Source organism: Hypomesus transpacificus, chromosome 15 (genome assembly GCF_021917145.1).
Source record: "Hypomesus transpacificus isolate Combined female chromosome 15, fHypTra1, whole genome shotgun sequence".
Taxonomy (NCBI): Eukaryota; Metazoa; Chordata; class Actinopteri; order Osmeriformes; family Osmeridae; genus Hypomesus; species Hypomesus transpacificus.
In genome coordinates this window covers 2,257,417-2,274,253 of record NC_061074.1, presented here as the reverse complement: position 1 = coordinate 2,274,253, position 16,837 = coordinate 2,257,417, and the positions used below count along the sequence as shown (strand labels likewise).

Below are 16,837 nucleotides of genomic sequence, written 5' to 3'. Positions count from 1 at the left end.
CATAGTACTGCCTCTACTGGTCGTCAGAAAGGACATTTAGAGGTGTTGTTAGCGTGTGAGCTAGTGCTAACTAGCTGCTTTCAGGCGGCTACGAAATGGCAGCGCATCTAAAAAAACGAGTGTACGAGGAATTCTCTAAAGTTGTTCAGGTATCTATTTAGTAACACAGTGCATTTATATCCAGTTTATGATATTGTACAGTGGCACTTCTGACATGTTGAAAATTGCTTAGAACTGTAACGGTGCTGGCTGCCATGTTTCAGTAGTAGTACTAGAACTAGCCTAGCTAGCTAGCTAGCGAGCAATCAAGTCAGGATTGTCAAAATCATTCTGTGGCACTTTTGGTGACACGTAGACTAGTTAAGTTGTCTATCAAATAGGAACTTATAAATCAAGGGAACATTTTATGTCTGATAGCTATTGTTAGACGGCAAACGTAAGATAACTGATAAAGACAAAGTGCAACTCGTATAAGTTCACTTGCCAGTTGGGTCTCCTGGCTTAGCTTGCTACCCACTCTTGTCAGAAACTAGTTTTCCAAATGTCAACTGTGACTATCAATTCGTGCAATGTTAATCTCATACTTGGGAATTTGACTAGCCTATCTAGGTAGTAAACAAGCTATCCATCTGTCGTTCTTTACTGCAGCTTCCTCCAGAGGAGGTTCCGGCCAAGAAGCTCCGTCTGTCTAAACCCAGCAAATCAGCGGCGCTGCACATTGACTTATGCAAGGCCACCAACTCCACTGATGCCCTGCAGTACCTACTCCAGTTCGCCCGCAAGCCCGTGGAGGTGGAGAGCGTAGAAGGGGTTGTCCGGATCCTGTTGGAGCATTATTACAAGGCAAGCCACAATAGCGACCAAGACTTCAGTGCTTCCCATCCTTTACGTGTTTAAACACGTTTTGATTTCGCAGACACTTCCATCTGAAGCATATCTTCCTCCAGTTGTCAAGATACTTTTCAGTGTCTTAGTTTCTCAGCCATGTCTAAGCCCACAGCCGTCTTGTCCCTCCACAGGAGACAGACCATTCAGTGAGGCTGAAGATCGCCTCTCTGCTGGGCCTTCTGTCCAAGACCCAGGGCTTCAGTCCTGACAGCATCGTGGACGATGCCATCGGCACTCTCAACAGCGAGAGTAAGACTACGCCAAACTCACAAACTCCGATACGCGCTGGTGGACATAGGACTAAGAGACGGTGTCTATTGATTGGTTTGCATGACTGTGGGCTCTTTCTTCGACCAGAATCTCACCAGGTGCTGGCCCAGCTGCTGGACACTCTGCTGGTGATCGGCACCCAGCTACCAGACAACCCCGCGGTCCGACAGAGACTCATCGAGGTGGCCTGCAAGGTGAGACACACCTAACACACCCGTACACCTAAAACACGCATGCAGGAACGGAGAGCGTCTTTCAAAGTTCCTGTCGTCGATGTCTACCCGGTCCTGCTTGTGGAAAGTTTGAATTGTCCCCTCCTCAATCTCCTTCAGCACCTGTCAGATACCTACTTTGGGGTGAGGAACAAGTGCTTACAGCTCCTGGGCTGTCTGGGTACCGTGGACACGCCTCTAACCAAAGATGGAGAGGGATTATCCACAGGTATGAGTGAGGCGGGGGTACAGGCAAGCGCACGCCATCTGGTGTTCGACACGTAGTACAGCAGTTTATGCATATTGTCGTTGATATACGTATATTGCTGTTGTAGCAGTTCCGGGTACGTCTGGGGGAGTGTGTGCCAGGGATGTCCAGAGTATCATCAGCGACTACTTTGGAGACCAGGATCCTCGAGTGCGCACAGCAGCCATCAAGGCCATGGTATGACATCACTTCCTCCTGCTGAAGTAGTCGATAAAGTTCAGAGTATTCAAAGTGCATAGTCGGTTTCTTGTCTTATTGTTATTGCTGCTTGGCTTTCAGTTGCAGCTCCATGAGAGAGGGATGAAGATCCAGCAGAACATCTATGAACATGTAAGGATATGAGATGTTCTATCCCTGACAGCAGTAGATCATGAAATGCACACTTGTGGTAAACCTGATGCTGTGTGTGTGTGTCCTACCAGGCCTGTAGGCTGCTGTGTGATGACTTTGAGCAGGTGCGTTCGGCAGCTGTCCAGATGGTGTGGGTTCTGAGCCAGCTGTACCCGGAGAGGTGAGACACACACACACACACAGTAACATAGTCACACCACCTCCTGGAGGCAGCACCACCCTATACGATATTCGACGATTACGTATTTCTTTTTTTTTTTTTTTTTTTAGCATCGTTCCCATCCCCTCATCCAATGAGGAGATCAGGCTGGTGGATGACTCGTTTGGGAAGATCAGTCACATGGTCAGCGACGGCTCCTGGGTGGTCAGAGTGCAAGCGGCCAAGACACTGGTTGGTGTACTCCCACACACACAAATACACACGAGCCATTAGAAATGATATGGGCTGTGCCCCGGTGACTCACCAGACTAATGAGCGCATAATGCAGGCTGAGGCCTCGCGGTGGCCTGGGTTCGAATCCGTCCCAGGCTCATTTCCTGTCCTCTCCAAACACAATAATAAAGGCAGAAATGCCACCAAAAATATATCTTTAAAATAAGAATTGATAAGGACTCTAGCTGTTGTGTTCCTGCAGGGGTCCATGCTGCAGGTGAGCCCCCACTTCCTGGAGCAGACTCTGGACAAGAAGCTGATGTCAGACCTCAGGGTGAGAGGAGGAGCAGGGCAGCTCTACCCATAACCTTATCTAGCGCAGTCTTTCCCAAACCGGGTTTCCAAACCCCCCCCCGTCCTGCATGTTTTAGATGTTTCCCTGCTCTCATACACCTTATTCAAATGAATGGGTCGTTATCAAGCTCAGCAGAAGCCTGGTAACGACCCATATATTTAAATCAGGTGTTTTTGGAGCAGGGACACATCTAAAACATGCAGGGCAGGGTGTCCCTGAGGACCAGGGTTGGGAACCACTGACCTAGCGAATCACAGTTGTCCCCACCTCTCTTGCGCCGTCTGTCTCTTCTGACGTTTCCTCGCGCCCCCGCAGAGGAAGCGCACGGCCCACGAGAGAGCCAAGGAGCTGTACGCGTCCGGCGAGTTCTCCTCCGGCAGGAAGTGGGCGGACGACGCCCCCAAGGAGAAGGTGGACACCAACGCCGTCAACCTCATCGCCTCGGGGGCCTGCGGGGCCTTCGTGCACGGCCTGGAGGACGAGATGTACGGTAAGGGAGAGGGACGGAGAGCGAGAGTGAGTGTGTGTGTGTGTGTGGACACAACAGCAAAGCGTCAATTATCGTCTGCCTCGTCTTTTCTCATTTTCTTCCGTCTTCTCTTGTCCTCCTTTCCCCCCCTTCTCCCCCTCATCTCCCCTCCTCTTCTCTTCTCTTGTCCTCCTTCCTTCCCCTCATCTCCCCTCCTCTTCTCTCCTCTCGTCCTCCTCCAGAGGTGCGTATATCAGCAGTGGAGGCTCTGTGTGCCCTGGCCCAGTCATCGGCCGGCTTCGCTGAGAAGTGCCTGGACTTCCTGGTGGACATGTTCAACGACGAGATCGAAGAGGTGCGTCTGCAGTCCATCCACGTGCTGCGGCAGATCTCCACCAACATCACCCTGAGAGAAGACCAGTTGGACACCGTGCTGGCCGTGCTGGAGGTAGATTTGCCACACGCGCAGGCACACGCGCGCAGATACAGACACACACTCTAACATAGAAACAGGCACATGGGGGTGGCCTGGTGTCTCACCTGACCATTGCATGCACCTGAGGCTGGGTTCAAATCCGACCCAGGTCCCTTACCACATGTCATCCCCCCTCTCTTTCTCTTTCCACATTTGCAGTCTTCTCCAAAACACACACCATCTCTTTCATAAATAGAGAAACGTTCTATGGTAGAAATACCACCCGCCCCCCTCCCCCCCAAAAAAATATATCTAGACACAGGATCACGCAAACATACCCTAGGCCTAGACGTGGTGGGCTTGACCTGTGACCCATGCGCCCCTGTAGGACTCGTCCCGGGACATCCGGGAGGCGCTCCACGAGCTGCTGTGCTACACCAACGTGTCCACCAAGGAGTGCATCCAGATGGCCCTGCTGGAGCTGCTCAAGAACCTCACCAAGTACCCCACAGACCGCAACTCTGTGTGGAAGTAAGACTCTCTCTGTCTCTCTCTATCTCTCTCTCTGTCTCTCTCTCTGTTTGTGTGGGTGCGTGGGCGTGTGTGTTTTTCATGGCCCTGTCTTCCCAGGTGTCTGAAGTTCCTGGGTTGTCGTCATCCGAACCTGGTTCTGCCCCTGGTTCCTGAGCTCCTGAGCACACACCCTTACTTTGACACGCCAGAGCCCGATATGGACGACCCAGCCTGTATCCTTACACACAAACACACACACCTCCCCTAGGACACTCTCCTCCCCCCGACCTATCAATACCAACACACACACACACACATCCTCATCTGCATCCTTGACTGTGTGTGTATCAGACATAGCTGTGCTGGTGTTGGTGTTCAACGCTGCTACATCTTGCCCCACCATGTCAGCCCTGTTCTCTGACCACACCTTCAGACACTACGCCTACCTCCGAGACAGCCTGTCTCACCTGGTGCCCCCTCTCAGGGTAACACACACACACACCTCTCCTCTACAATCCAACCCATACCAGGTCTAATGACGATAAGCACGAGAGACAATAGTGAGAGTGAAACAGCCATCGATGGTTTGTTTCTCCGGTGCCGCAGTTGCCGGGCAGAAAGCAGATGTTTGGGCTGGAGGGTGCAGCGGCGGCCTCTGGTTCGGGCAGCGTGGAGGCGGCAGAGCAGTTCCTGCAGCAGAGCCTGAGCCGGGTCAGCACCATCCACAACCTGGAGACGCCAGGAGCCCAGGACCTCCTGGACCTCACCATCAGGTGAGGTCGCACACCACACACACACACACACACACACACACATACGACACACACACATACACGACACACACTCGATGCATGATCGCTCTCTCCTTTTACACGCAATACACTCGTTCATACTATGCACACGGTGTCTCTCACTCCGGGTTTCTCTTCCATATTCGTAGCCGTAGCCCTCGCGTGTTTGTTTACCTCCCACGGCTCATCCTGCCGGTGCCGTGTCAGCGTCAGTAGCGTGTATCTCCTGTGTGTCTCTCCCAGAGACCTGCTGAGGCTGGGGGAGCTGCAGACGGAGCTGGCTGGGGTGGCACACTTCTGTGCCACCTACCTGCGCTGCCAGCTGCTTCTCATGAAGGTGTGTGTGTGTGTCGTGGGCCTGTCCACCGACCTATAGTTATTTCAGTGTTCACCCGTATCGTTTTTGTGACCTTTTGTGACTTCTTCCCTTCAGGCCCTGCAGGAGAAGCTGTGGAACATGGCTGTCCCTCTCTGCCTCAAACAGAACGCCATGGCAACCGCTGCCACTCGACAGGTGAGGGGGGGGGGGGGGGACATCAGTACGCTTGAGCACACTGAAATGCCCGTAGACCTACATAGACGCTCATCTGCAATAACCTGTAAACTGTGTGTGTGTTTGTGTAGATCCTGGAGGAGACCTATAAGCTGGAGTTCCTGTATAGCGGGCTGGAGAACAGACTGGTTGCCACCATCCACCACGTACGCCTGCAGGCTAAGGCCCTCCAGCTAGTCCTCACTGCAAGGACCAAGCGTGGGTTAGTAGGCGCACGCACACACACATGCCAGAACAGCCGTGTAGACCAGCCGCGCATTTTCGAAACGCGCTTCTGTTGAATAAACGCCTACTCGTCCCAGTGACTTGGTCAGTTAGAATACATGGCTCAGGAGGGCGAGTTCTGACCCTGTTCAACCCTCCAACCTCCTCCTCAGGGTGGAACCCCTCATCGGCCTCTGTGAGAAGTTCCTACAGGAGGTGGAGACCTTCCAGAGGTATGTGTGCTCACATGCTGCCAACTTAAGTGTCAAAAGCTCTCCGTACTCCCCGAGTTTTGAAACTAGCCCGTCAACACCAAACGTGGTTTGTGATGCGCCGTCCTCGTCTTGAACGTACAAGCCTTCAACTCGTCATGCCGCCCTCCCACGTCTCCCTCCCGTTCCTCCAGGTTGTTTGTCTCCGAGCTGCCCCACTTCCAGGACACGTTCGTGGAGAAGCTGTTGGAATTGATGCCCAGGCTCACGGCCTGCAAGCCGGTGGAGCTCGTCAAGATCCTGCAGACCACGCTGAGGCAGAGTAGCCTGCTACACCTCAAACTGCCAAAACAGGTCTGTCACACAAACATACTCCCATTTTCTACCAACCAAAGCATTATATCCACATCCACCATGAACCGATCTGACTCCATACGGGCTGACAGGTTCAGAGGGCGACCGCCACCATCATCGAGCCAACGGGCGAGTCAGACAACCCTCTGAAGTTCACCACTGGCCTGGTGGTGGCGCTGGACATCGACGCCACTCTAGAGCACGTCCAGGACCCTCAGACTACCGTCAAAGTGCAGGTGAGCGATAGGGGCTGTCGCCTCACTGTGGCCGAGTTACTCCTCTTCTTCTTCTGTGTGTGTCTGGACTCGGGGCCATGTGTTTTTGTTCAAAAAATCGACAGAATTGTTTTTCTTTCTTCACCCCCTCACTCGATCAAACACACACACTGTACCTAGGTGCTGTATCCGGATGGACAGTCCCATGTGATTCACCCCAAACCAGGAGACTTTAGAAACCCTGGGCCGGGTCGACACCGCCTCATCACCCAAGTCTACCTCTCGCACACCGCATGGACGGGTGAGGACACACACACCACACCGTCTCATGTCCTCCTATCCACATTATTGTCCTTCCAGTCGTGAAAAGCTGTGTCTCTGGAGGTTTTTCGACAATGGTAAGACAGAATGTCTTAGATATTTATACAATCAAAGTTAAAGCAAGCATGTCCAAGGAGTAAGTAAAGAAATCTTGTCAATATTACAGCAGTAACTGATACTAGAGCAGTAACTCATCGTTTCTGTCTGTCTTTAAATCTCTCCACCAGAGCCTTGTCAGGTCGAGGTGAGACTGCTCCTGGCTTACAGCTCCAGTTCCGGACGTCTCTCCTCCTCCTCCTCTTTCAAGCCCGGATGGAGCGACAGCACAGAGGGCCTCCCGACCGCAGAAGGCGCCACCGAGGGGACCATCCCCTTCAGCAAGGCCGTCAAGGTCTTCATCATGCCCAAACCGGCACGCCGCTAGCCCCAGCAGCCTGCTCTTGTCTACCCTGATATCCCAGACACTGCAGAGTCATGATCTGGCCACAAAGGAACCTCCAAGCTGGAGTCTGGAGAGGTGGGAGGAGAAGAGCTGACAGCCTTCCTACAGTGAATGAGATGATCCTGTCTGGAGCTGTGTACAGTGTGAGGGGTTTTAGAGGCTAGTTCTTGCCCTGCTCTATGACTTTCTGATCGAAATACAACTCAAGCAAGTCCCTTGGAGACAAAGCCACAGTTTGTATGGAGCACTGACAGGTTGACAGTTAAGGACTGTGTTTGCTTCCCCACCAGTTGTCTGAGACAAATAATGAATGGGACTTCTTGTTCCATAATGACTCACTCAATTGTAATGTAATAAAACAAGCTTATGCAACACAGTCCACAACATCAATGAGACTGATTAGTAGTATAAAAGTGTTTGGTATTATTCAGGATTACATTTGTTTCTTACAGCAGAGGATTTTGACACACTGGTTTCATATACTCCTTTGTTACAATTGCAAGAACATATTTGTAGGTTAAAGATGTTGCCAAAATATAAGACTTTTATTTGGAGTGCAAATGAACTGCAAAGGTGCATTATTAATTGTCAATTTTTCTGGTTTTAAATGTACTTGGCTTCACACACCATAATAAAAGGTTGTACAACACAAATGTCATTAATTGACCAGCTTTGTTTTTTGCATCACAGGCACAGTTATGGTACTCTATTAACCTCCACAGCGTTGGCACAGGTGAGTTAACATCCTGACAGCTATGACATCATCAGCAGGTGGAGTGGAACACCCCACCCACTTTGACTCCTTGGCCAACCAGGTTGTTGTATTCAGCCACAGCCTGTTCTGTCTGGAGCACTTTCACCTCCACTCCTTTCTGCCTCACAAAGTCCAAAGTGGATGATGGGACCTGGAAAGAGATGGATGGATAGATGAAGTTTCCCTTAAATCAATGAGGAAAGAGGTAGGTTATCTTCCTCATCCTATATCTGATGAAACTCCTCAACCTTTTCAAGTGTTAACAGGATTTATGTGGTAGTAGGGCATTTGAGGTAGCTCCGTATGTAAGTGGCTATTTGAGGACATTGACGGGTAGTCGATATGCGTTTATACCTGCAGAGCTTCGTTCATGCCCCTGCCGATGACCAGTGTATTGACTCCCTTCTGCAGCACCTCCTCCAGGTCTGCAGGCTGAACCCATGGGTGGTGCTTGAGAAGTCCAAATAACGACAAATTGTAGGCATTTAGACAGGATAATCTTACTTTTAATGTTGGTTCAGAAGCTGCATTAACTCACGTTTGTGCCGGTCTCTCGCCAGTCCCAGGCGCGGCTACCCCCTGGCCAAACCTTGCAGTCTTTGTAAGCTGAAGAACAGCCCTTTACCTTCATGTGGCCCCAGGAGAGGGACGCTATCTCCGGTGACAACATCGAAATAACTCCGCGGAGTAACGTCGCTGGTGTGTGGGTGAGCTGTTACAATACAACAGCAGTAGAAAACAAACAACAGCTATTTAGCTTTTAGGTCTTTCGAATTATGTAAAATTCTACATACCAAAAAAGCAACGATATAAAATCGTTTGCTACGATTAATCAAAGTAAACAACGCGTTTCGCCTTTTGGTATAGTGACGTCAATAATAAACCACGTTTCGTTACACGGCGTTGGCCGGGTGGGTGGAGTATTTAACGTTGCTCCTAAATCCTAAACTTATCCGAAATAATAACTCAATAAAAAAAGAGAGAAAATAATAAGACAAGAGAGAAAATAATTAGACACACAATTCTTCTAAATAATAATCTATATTTACTACGTAAAACCATCAAACACAAATACACAAAAACTATCTTCTTCAGATATGCAGGTTCAATATTTTACACAAATGTACCTAGGCACCAAAACCCCGATCTTCATCCCCTTTAGCTTTCGTGGTTCAGTCGCATTAAAATTACTTCTCCCCACCTTCCCCCCAAAAAGCCAAATTATGAGCCATAATGTTGGCAAGGTTCCTGAGCAATGGCAAGATAATGTCAAGTCACTGAACTGCAGTCAGAGTTACATTCAGTGTTCAGTGACCAATAATACAGATTCAATAATACAAAGTATATTATTCCTGTTAACTTGATTAAACAGTGAAAGTACACAGAGCAAATTCTCCCAATTTTGCAGCAATAAAACTTTTAAAGCAGTGCAACCAAGTCATAAACAGCTTGGCATGGCATTGGCAGAGTTGTAAACAAGTACTGTCCTCCAGGTTTAGGGTCAACAGTTCCAGAGACAATACGGGTGACCCTGATGTGAATTCGGTGGGGCTGTCCTTTTATCGTCATGTCAGCAGAAACTCAGATTACTCGCTGTCGCACACCCCCTTCTTCAGTTGTTGTACTGCCTGTCATCCCACTGGTTCTACGCAACATAGCAGATAACTCTGAAAAGGCACGCAAACACATTTGTGAAATTGAGACCATGATTGGAGGAGATAAAAAATGCTAACAACTCATTAGACTTCAAGACTTACCCTCCATCTCGATTCCTTCGCCCTGACCCTGGTCTGGGTTCAGGGAGATTGTCCTGGGAGCTACAGCCTCATTGCTCGGTCTGGCTAATCCAGGGTTAGCTTTAGAATCAGGGTTCCCATTGGGGTTAGCATTCGTTTTAATGGTATCGCTAGTATTGGGGTTCTTCCCATCAATGGTATCTGTTTTCACCAGACAGAGCGTTTGTAGCAGTCCCATTGAGTCAAAGTCCTCCCCCTCACACAAACCCCGCTTCCTGAGCAACTCCAACACCTGAAACACAGTTAGTGTTATATTAATATATATCGTACAGTATACACACTTATATTTCATATTTCAACATACACACCGGCATGTGAACAAACATGCAGATTTATATTGATAAAACATATAAATTGATTTTCATCACAGGTTACACACACACACCTTAATGTACTTGTAGGACTTGAGTTCGCTGAGGTTTTCCTCCAGGAAAAGCAGATACAGGGCAAGGTCGTCCCAATGGCCATCAGGAGTGGGCAGAACACTCACAGTGGGCAGGGATTGGTAAGGTTTTAGGAAGTAGTCAAATCTTTGGCAGAGGAGAGGTCGGATACTGGCGTATATCACCACAGGAACCAGTGCAATGAACAGCACTAGGTTGACGAAGCTGAAATGACACACTCAAATTTAGAAATGAACGTGTACACATTTACAACAATACTGACAAGCCTGAATACAGGCACAAAACAAATTAATAAAAAACTCTTCGCTAGAGGTAATTAGTTCAGGTGATTTGAGTCATTTGAGTTACCTCAACAATGAGAACACCCCCACTGCAATGAGTTTGCACTGGACCTGTTCTGGGATGGACATGTCTGAGGCCAGCAGGCCGGAGCGCAGCCGACAGCCAAACTGGTCTGTGACGGACGCCAGACGGAGGTAGTAGCCCAGGTAGACGCAGGCACACAGCAGAGTGATCAGGGTCAGACCACGACACAACAGGTAGCGCCACAGCAACACCCGTGAGCAGCGCTTGGTCATCAGGTACTTCTCCACCACAGGGTACATGAAACACCCCTCGGTGGGGTCGCTGGAGGGAGGCGGGGGAGAGACAGACCGCAACAGATGGCAAAGTCAAGGGGAAGAGTAGATCAAAATTTGAATCTAGTTTATTGCCAAGTAGGTTTACACATGAAGAATTTGCTTTGCTTTGGCGCATAACAACGCACATAGTAAGTAGAAAGATTGGCCGGATTTTGTTTTCCGATCGTCATACCTTCCGTGAATAGCGCTGTGTTAAACATCATAATAAACAATTCAATTTCAACGGACTACTAACAACAGCTTCTGTGGCTACCTGTCGGTGGCCAGGACCCTTGAGGTGGCCATGCGTTTGGCCAGAGTGACGGCCCGGTTGTAGCTGCGGTCGAGCTCCTCCATGATGAAGCTGAGGTCAGACTGCAGTCTGGGAGCCGCGGAGAAACGCCAGAACAGTGCCGGGCCGTACATCATCACCGCAACAAGCAGCAACATGTAAGGGAAGAACTGCCGGGAGGGACGGAGGGGGAGGGAGAAGAGGAAAATATCAAGAGTTGGAGAGGGTTGAACGCATACAGGCCCAAAAACATGGTGCGCAAATACAGTATCGGGGCTAACATAGCAACTATCAAATGCATTGAAGAACTAGATTGTTGTTAGACAAATAAACTATCATTAGTGTGCCTTTGTAGTAGGCTATTTATAACCAAATGTGTGACATGAAGTCTGAATGTGTGTGCGCGTGCTTGTCTCACCTTATGTAACCATAAAGGTAGTGTGTGTGTATGTACTGCTGCCCAACAATAGGAATCCACATATGTTGCTTGCCGCCAGGAAAAATTGCTGGGTGGGAAACAGCTTATCTGAGCACCTGGGAGAGAGTAGTTAACAGGGAGATCATCAGATCACGACAAATTACCACATGAAACTTAAACACAACAGACAGCATTAACTGTATCAGACGTAACCTCACCAACTGAGACTTCCTGCGCGAAGGCTAAAGAGATGAGAAGGAGAGGGAGTCCCACAGCCACACATGTGACCATCTTATCCACGGCAAGGTCTGTGCGCAGGGTGCGATAGCCTCCCTGAGCAGGCTCTTTCAGGAGAAAATCGCTGAACATGTATTCAGTTGCGACATGTGCGATTGCCATGGTTGTTGTTGTATTTTTCTCAATTGTTAAGTCCGTAGTGTTGATCGTAGATCAAATTAAATCGAAACTAAGTTAGAAGTTTTTCTGTAGATCATGCGCCCTTGAGATGGAATCGGGCCATTGTAGAAACCGCTTCGAAAAGTTTAACGTAGGCTAAAGCCTCTGAAATTAAATAACTTTTCATTTATATTTACCCAAACTCTTTCAAGTTGTTTAATTCATGTAGCCAGTAGCCCGACCTCGGTTGCAAATATAATCATAGTGAGTCCTGAACAACAACGACAATCAACAACTTTTCTTCTCGCAACTTTGATGTTGCTACTACCTACCTTCCGGAAGATGTGCGGCTACATTCCAAAACGTTGTTCGAATATTCCTCTCTTGTCCTCTTCCATCCTTCCTTCCTTTACCCATAGAGTTAATTATGTTCAAATTTCAGGTACGTTTGTGTGAAACCTTCAACAAATATTTACATAATTGTTTGTAGGCCGTTTTTGTTTCAAATTGGAAAGATTTGAGATGTTTAAAACAAAATAAACAAAGTTTTAAGAGACGGTATCCATTTTTTTTTTTACTTTTCTATTTCCTTACCACTTTTGAGTTTTTGTTTTCTGTCCAGGGGCAGTAGAAGTACATAAAACATCTAGATAACATAACCGACGACAGGAGTAAGCATATGCATTTCAAAAATTATTTTGTAAAGCCTTCATGTTCAGCTAATGCATATAAGTATTTGGTGTACTAAAGTGCACCGTAGAGAGGTCTAGTAACTTGAAACGAATAAACCTTTCACTGTACACGCCCCCCTCCAGCGAATATTCTATCCAATCACAAGTCGCTCTTTCACTGGCATAGGTTCCGTAGCTAATAGCTAACGCTAGCTGAAGTTGATGTTATGGCTAGTTCAGGCTTTAGGCTTTAGAGTTGCAAGTTGTGAAAAAAGGACATGGTTGACTAAGTTACTATTGAGTTCCACAAAACGAGGCTATATGTAAGTGCAAGGACGACACTAAATTTAGGTAGCTAACGTTAAAACTTTACTTGACTATTGCAGTGTCCGTGATGCAGTTGGTGGCACACAAATTTCTGGAATTATAGATCGACTAGTGCACAGTGCCGTGATGCTGTTGGTGATTAAAATGTCAGTGAAACACAAATACAGATTACTTGAACTGTAGATAGTGCACAGTGCCTGTGATGAAATTGGTGGCACACACACAGATTCCTGTAATTATAGGGCACAGTGCCCGTGATTATGTCAGTGACACACACAGATTTCTGGAATTATAGGTAGGCTAGATAGTGTAGTTCCTGTGCTGCAACTGGTGATGACAATCCTTCTCAGGCTTTGTCTGTCATCTCTGAAGTAGGCTAGTTGTTCAACCTCCACATCATCAATTCTAGTCACTTTTGCACATCACAGAAGCAATTTCTCATTATTTTAAACACATTTGCTAGATGGCAACTAATTATGGAGTTAGATTAGTTTCATAATTCAAACAAACGAACGCAACACGATTCAAACAAACTTAACACGATCCAAACAAACGTAACACGATTCATACAAACATAACACGATTCAAACAAACAAACGTAACACGATTCAAACAAACGTAACACGATTCACAAATGTATTTCGTGATTCACAAATGTAACGCGATTCACAAATAAATGACCCTATTACATTCGTTTGCAACCTGACAAACACAAGTTACAAATCCCTGCATTCGTTGGTGTGAATCCTTGCATTCGTTCGTGTGGATTTTTGGAACTTTCCTGACGCGCTTTGATCCACAAATGCATTTTTTCTAAAAGATATCCTCTGCAGCCTATCAGATGTCTACAATTTTAGCTACAATTTACGTTTGTTTGGATCATGTTAAGTTTGTTTGAATCGTGTTGCGTTTGTTTGTTTGAATTATGAAACTAATCTAACTCCATAACTAATCTTTATGCAACTAATCTTCATGCAACAAATCTTCATGCAAATTATTATGTATTGTCTTTTGTTTCCTATGTTATCAATTGCTTGTGTTATGTTGATCAAAATGTATTTTATTGGTTTCCTGTTATAACAGTCTTAGACTTAGACAAACATCTAGACATTTAGTTCATAACAAACGTCATTACATGCCAATGGTTGAGTCAGTTGTCATAATTGTTGGCGAAATTCACCATACAGCTCTTGCACGTACAGATCTGCCTAAGGGACGTTTGCTGAGTTTACATTAACGTCTGTATTTTTTTATTGGTGCTATGCAATGCTGTAAAATAGTATTGTATTTTCTGTTCCCATTTCGCACAAATAAGAACTGAGGCTTGATCCCTGCATATTTTATCAAAAGTCTGAATCTTTTAGGTAAACATTTTGGTTGTAATTTTCGGCAAATATAATAATATGAGTCTTCGTGTTTATATTACAATAGCGCTCAAATTCATCCAAAACAATTTATGTGGGAACTTTACTTGACTATTGCAGTGTCCATGATGCAGTTGGTGGCACACACATTTCTGGAATTATAGATCGACTAGTGCACAGTGCCGTGATGCTGTTGGTGATTAAAATGTCAGTGAAACACAAATACAGATTACTTGAACTGTAGATAGTGCACAGTGCCTGTGATAAAATTGGTGGCACACACACAGATTCCTGTAATTATTGGGCACAGTGCCCATGATGATGTCAGTGACACACACATATTTCTGTGAAAAAATCCATGGGCTAAAGTGAGACTGAGGATCTCTAGCGGAAAAATAAACATTCTCTGAGTCAAAAGGTTTGACGTCAATTTGAAGTCCTCAGTCTCACTTTAGCCCTGGCTCCCAGGAGAGCCGGAGAGCTGCAGTTTCAGGACCGCACTATTGCATGGATACGGGACAAAGACAAGGATATGGAAGTGTAACGGATGCGAACCTGTGAAACTCACTCCTCAGGTATTGATGGGCTACCCGCGTCAAAGAATAGCTAGTTTTTCTTCGGCGTAGCTGGTAGTGGTCGCGCTTGGCAAGTCAGAGGTCGTGCGTTCAAGCCCAGCGAGTGGCGAACGACGCCTTGTAGTGACGGAGCGTGGCAACGTCCATTACATACCGTCACAGAAGCAAATCAGTGACATCATATTTTGAATTTTAAAAGGCATTGTATATGCTTGGGGAGGCTCGCCTGCCTGACTGCCCCCCCAATGTCGACCCTTTTGTCACCTTCCCCGTAGCGCTGAGCTGTGAATGCAACATGTGCACCATGGACACCATGGACTGCCCCATCGAGTCTGAAGCCAGACTCCTGCTTCAACCTCTCCCTTAACCTGTCTGTACTGCCCACCTGCTTCAAGAGGACCACCATTATCCTTGTGCCCAAGAATACCAAGGTCACATGTTTGAACGACTATCGCCCAATAGCACTGACCTCTGTCATCATGAAGTGCTTTGAGCGGCTAGTCAAATCATTCATCTGCTCCTCGCTGCCCCCCACACTGGACCCTATGCAGTTTGCATACCGGTCCAACAGGTCTACAGACGATGCCATCGCTCTAACTATGCACACCGCTCTCTCCCACCTGGACAAGGGGAATACATATGTGAGGATGCTGTTCATTGACTACAGCTCTGCATTCAACACCATCATCCCCTCCAGACTGGTCTCCAAGCTTGTGGACCTGGGACTGAGCACCTCCCTCTGCAAGTGGATCTTCCACTTCCTGACGGGGAGGCCACAGGTGGTGAGAATCGGGGACCGCACCTCATCCGTACTGATCACCAACACAGGCACCCCCCAGGGCTGTGTGCTCAGCCCTCTCCTGTTCTCCTTGTTCACCAACGACTGTGCGGCAACGCACAGCTCCAACCTCCTTGTCAAGTTTGCTGACGACACAACCATCGTAGGCCTCATCTCTGACAGTGACGAGTTAGCCTACAGAGGGGAGGTTGACACCCTGACATCATGGTGTCAAGACAATAACCTCTCTCTTAACATCAGCAAGACCAAGGAGATGATTGTGGACTATAGGAGGCGGCAGGAGGAGGAGCATGCACCCCTACTCATCAATGGATCGGAAGTGGAGAAGGTCAGCTGCCTCAAGTTCCTCGGGGTGAACATCAGCAATGACCTCACCTGGTCTGTTCACACGGACAAGGTGGTCAAAGCGGCCCGTAAGCGCCTCTTCTTCCTGAGGAGACTGAAGAAGTTTGTTATGGACTCAGTCATCCTCACTAACTTTTACAGATGCACTATAGAGAGCATTCTGACTGGTTGTATTACAGTGTGGTATGGGAGCTGCACAGACCGGGACCGCAAGGCCCTACGAAGTGTGGTCCGTTCTGCTGAGTTCATCATCGGCAGGAAGCTCCCAGCCCTACAGGACACCTACCACACACGTTGCTTAAGGAAAGTTGGCAGGATTCTAACAGACTGTTCCCACCCATCCTTTAGTCTCTTTACCCCGTTGTCTTCTGGCAGGCGTTACCGCAGCATCCGGTCGCGCACACGCAGACTGGACAACAGTTTCTACCCAAGGGCCATCAGGCTTCTGAGTGGACACTGATATGGACATTGTTTTTCTGCACACTAGTCACTTATACACTGTCACTTTCAGCTACTGGTTGCTCAATCAGTAACTTGCACTACTGTACCTCACTGTACCTCGCCAACAGGCTCCTGTATGGTCATTGACATAGTCACTGATCTGCAAATTTGCACTTTTGTACTGTACTCCACTTAGGTTAGAATAGGTTATAGGGTTGAAACAGTTTTTTTTGTGCATTTAGGGTTAGTATAGTGTACTATCTATTGTTATCTGTAATTTAGGAAGTTTTAGTATTAGGGTTAGTATAGTCGATATTTATTGCTCTCTGTATATTTAGGAAGTTTCACTTATCTAAGCTCAGTATTGATGTAAATTGTGTTCCGTGTACTTATATGTTATGTAATGCCAGGTGCTTGCATTGTCTTGTC

At 47.5% G+C, this 16,837-nt stretch overlaps 2 protein-coding genes across 6 annotated transcripts; one reads left to right on the top strand and one right to left on the bottom strand.

Moving 5' to 3' along the window:
• The first annotated feature begins 20 nt into the window (after positions 1-20).
• Positions 21-7,864, top strand: ints4 (integrator complex subunit 4). Of its 2 annotated transcripts, none has more exons than XM_047035824.1 (24): positions 21-149; positions 649-843; positions 1,020-1,137; positions 1,246-1,352; positions 1,491-1,599; positions 1,709-1,815; positions 1,918-1,968; positions 2,061-2,149; positions 2,260-2,380; positions 2,625-2,696; positions 3,033-3,207; positions 3,429-3,634; positions 3,990-4,132; positions 4,232-4,347; positions 4,466-4,599; positions 4,721-4,887; positions 5,149-5,242; positions 5,339-5,419; positions 5,530-5,660; positions 5,836-5,895; positions 6,069-6,228; positions 6,321-6,464; positions 6,624-6,744; positions 6,992-7,864. In XM_047035824.1, the coding sequence occupies exons 1-24, from the start codon at positions 96-98 to the stop codon at positions 7,186-7,188; spliced, it is 2,952 nt and encodes a 983-aa protein (XP_046891780.1). In that variant the 5' UTR covers positions 21-95; the 3' UTR covers positions 7,189-7,864. The 2 variants fall into 2 exon arrangements, with proteins under 2 accessions (XP_046891780.1, XP_046891779.1); XM_047035823.1 differs by having other exon boundaries at positions 1,706-1,815.
• aamdc (adipogenesis associated, Mth938 domain containing) lies at positions 7,731-13,104 on the bottom strand. Of its 4 annotated transcripts, XM_047035826.1 has the most exons (11): positions 12,481-13,104; positions 12,219-12,293; positions 11,709-11,834; positions 11,491-11,606; positions 11,055-11,242; positions 10,509-10,787; positions 10,142-10,364; positions 9,718-9,988; positions 8,499-9,627; positions 8,315-8,410; positions 7,731-8,111 (listed from the first exon to the last, which is right to left on the bottom strand). In XM_047035826.1, exons 1-9 carry the CDS (start codon positions 12,530-12,532, stop codon positions 9,542-9,544), a joined length of 1,416 nt encoding a protein of 471 aa, XP_046891782.1. In that variant the 5' UTR covers positions 12,533-13,104; the 3' UTR covers positions 7,731-8,111; positions 8,315-8,410; positions 8,499-9,541. The 4 variants fall into 4 exon arrangements, with proteins under 4 accessions (XP_046891782.1, XP_046891783.1, XP_046891785.1 ...); XM_047035827.1 differs by having other exon boundaries at positions 11,709-13,104; XM_047035829.1 differs by lacking the exons at positions 9,718-9,988; positions 10,142-10,364; positions 10,509-10,787; ... (3 more) ...; positions 12,219-12,293; positions 12,481-13,104 and having other exon boundaries at positions 8,499-8,672; positions 8,755-9,020.
• Between the last annotated feature and the right edge of the window lie 3,733 nt (positions 13,105-16,837).

What these genes read in the sequence shown, in the direction of transcription:
- aamdc (XM_047035826.1), bottom strand. Translation starts at nt 12,532, where the DNA reads ATGTTTTATGTACTTCTACTGCCCCTGGACAGAAAACAAAAACTCAAA. An exon ending in AGCCGCACATCTTCCGGAAG is followed by an intron (nt 11,835 to 12,218) that starts GTAGGTAGTAGC and finishes TTCTCCTGAAAG; the next exon opens with AGCCTGCTCAGGGAGGCTAT. An exon ending in CGAAGGAATCGAGATGGAGG is followed by an intron (nt 9,628 to 9,717) that starts GTAAGTCTTGAA and finishes GTGCCTTTTCAG; the next exon opens with AGTTATCTGCTATGTTGCGT.
- ints4 (XM_047035823.1), top strand. Translation starts at nt 96, where the DNA reads ATGGCAGCGCATCTAAAAAAACGAGTGTACGAGGAATTCTCTAAAGTT. An exon ending in GCCAGCTGCTTCTCATGAAG is followed by an intron (nt 5,243 to 5,338) that starts GTGTGTGTGTGT and finishes TCTTCCCTTCAG; the next exon opens with GCCCTGCAGGAGAAGCTGTG. An exon ending in AGACTACCGTCAAAGTGCAG is followed by an intron (nt 6,465 to 6,623) that starts GTGAGCGATAGG and finishes CACTGTACCTAG; the next exon opens with GTGCTGTATCCGGATGGACA.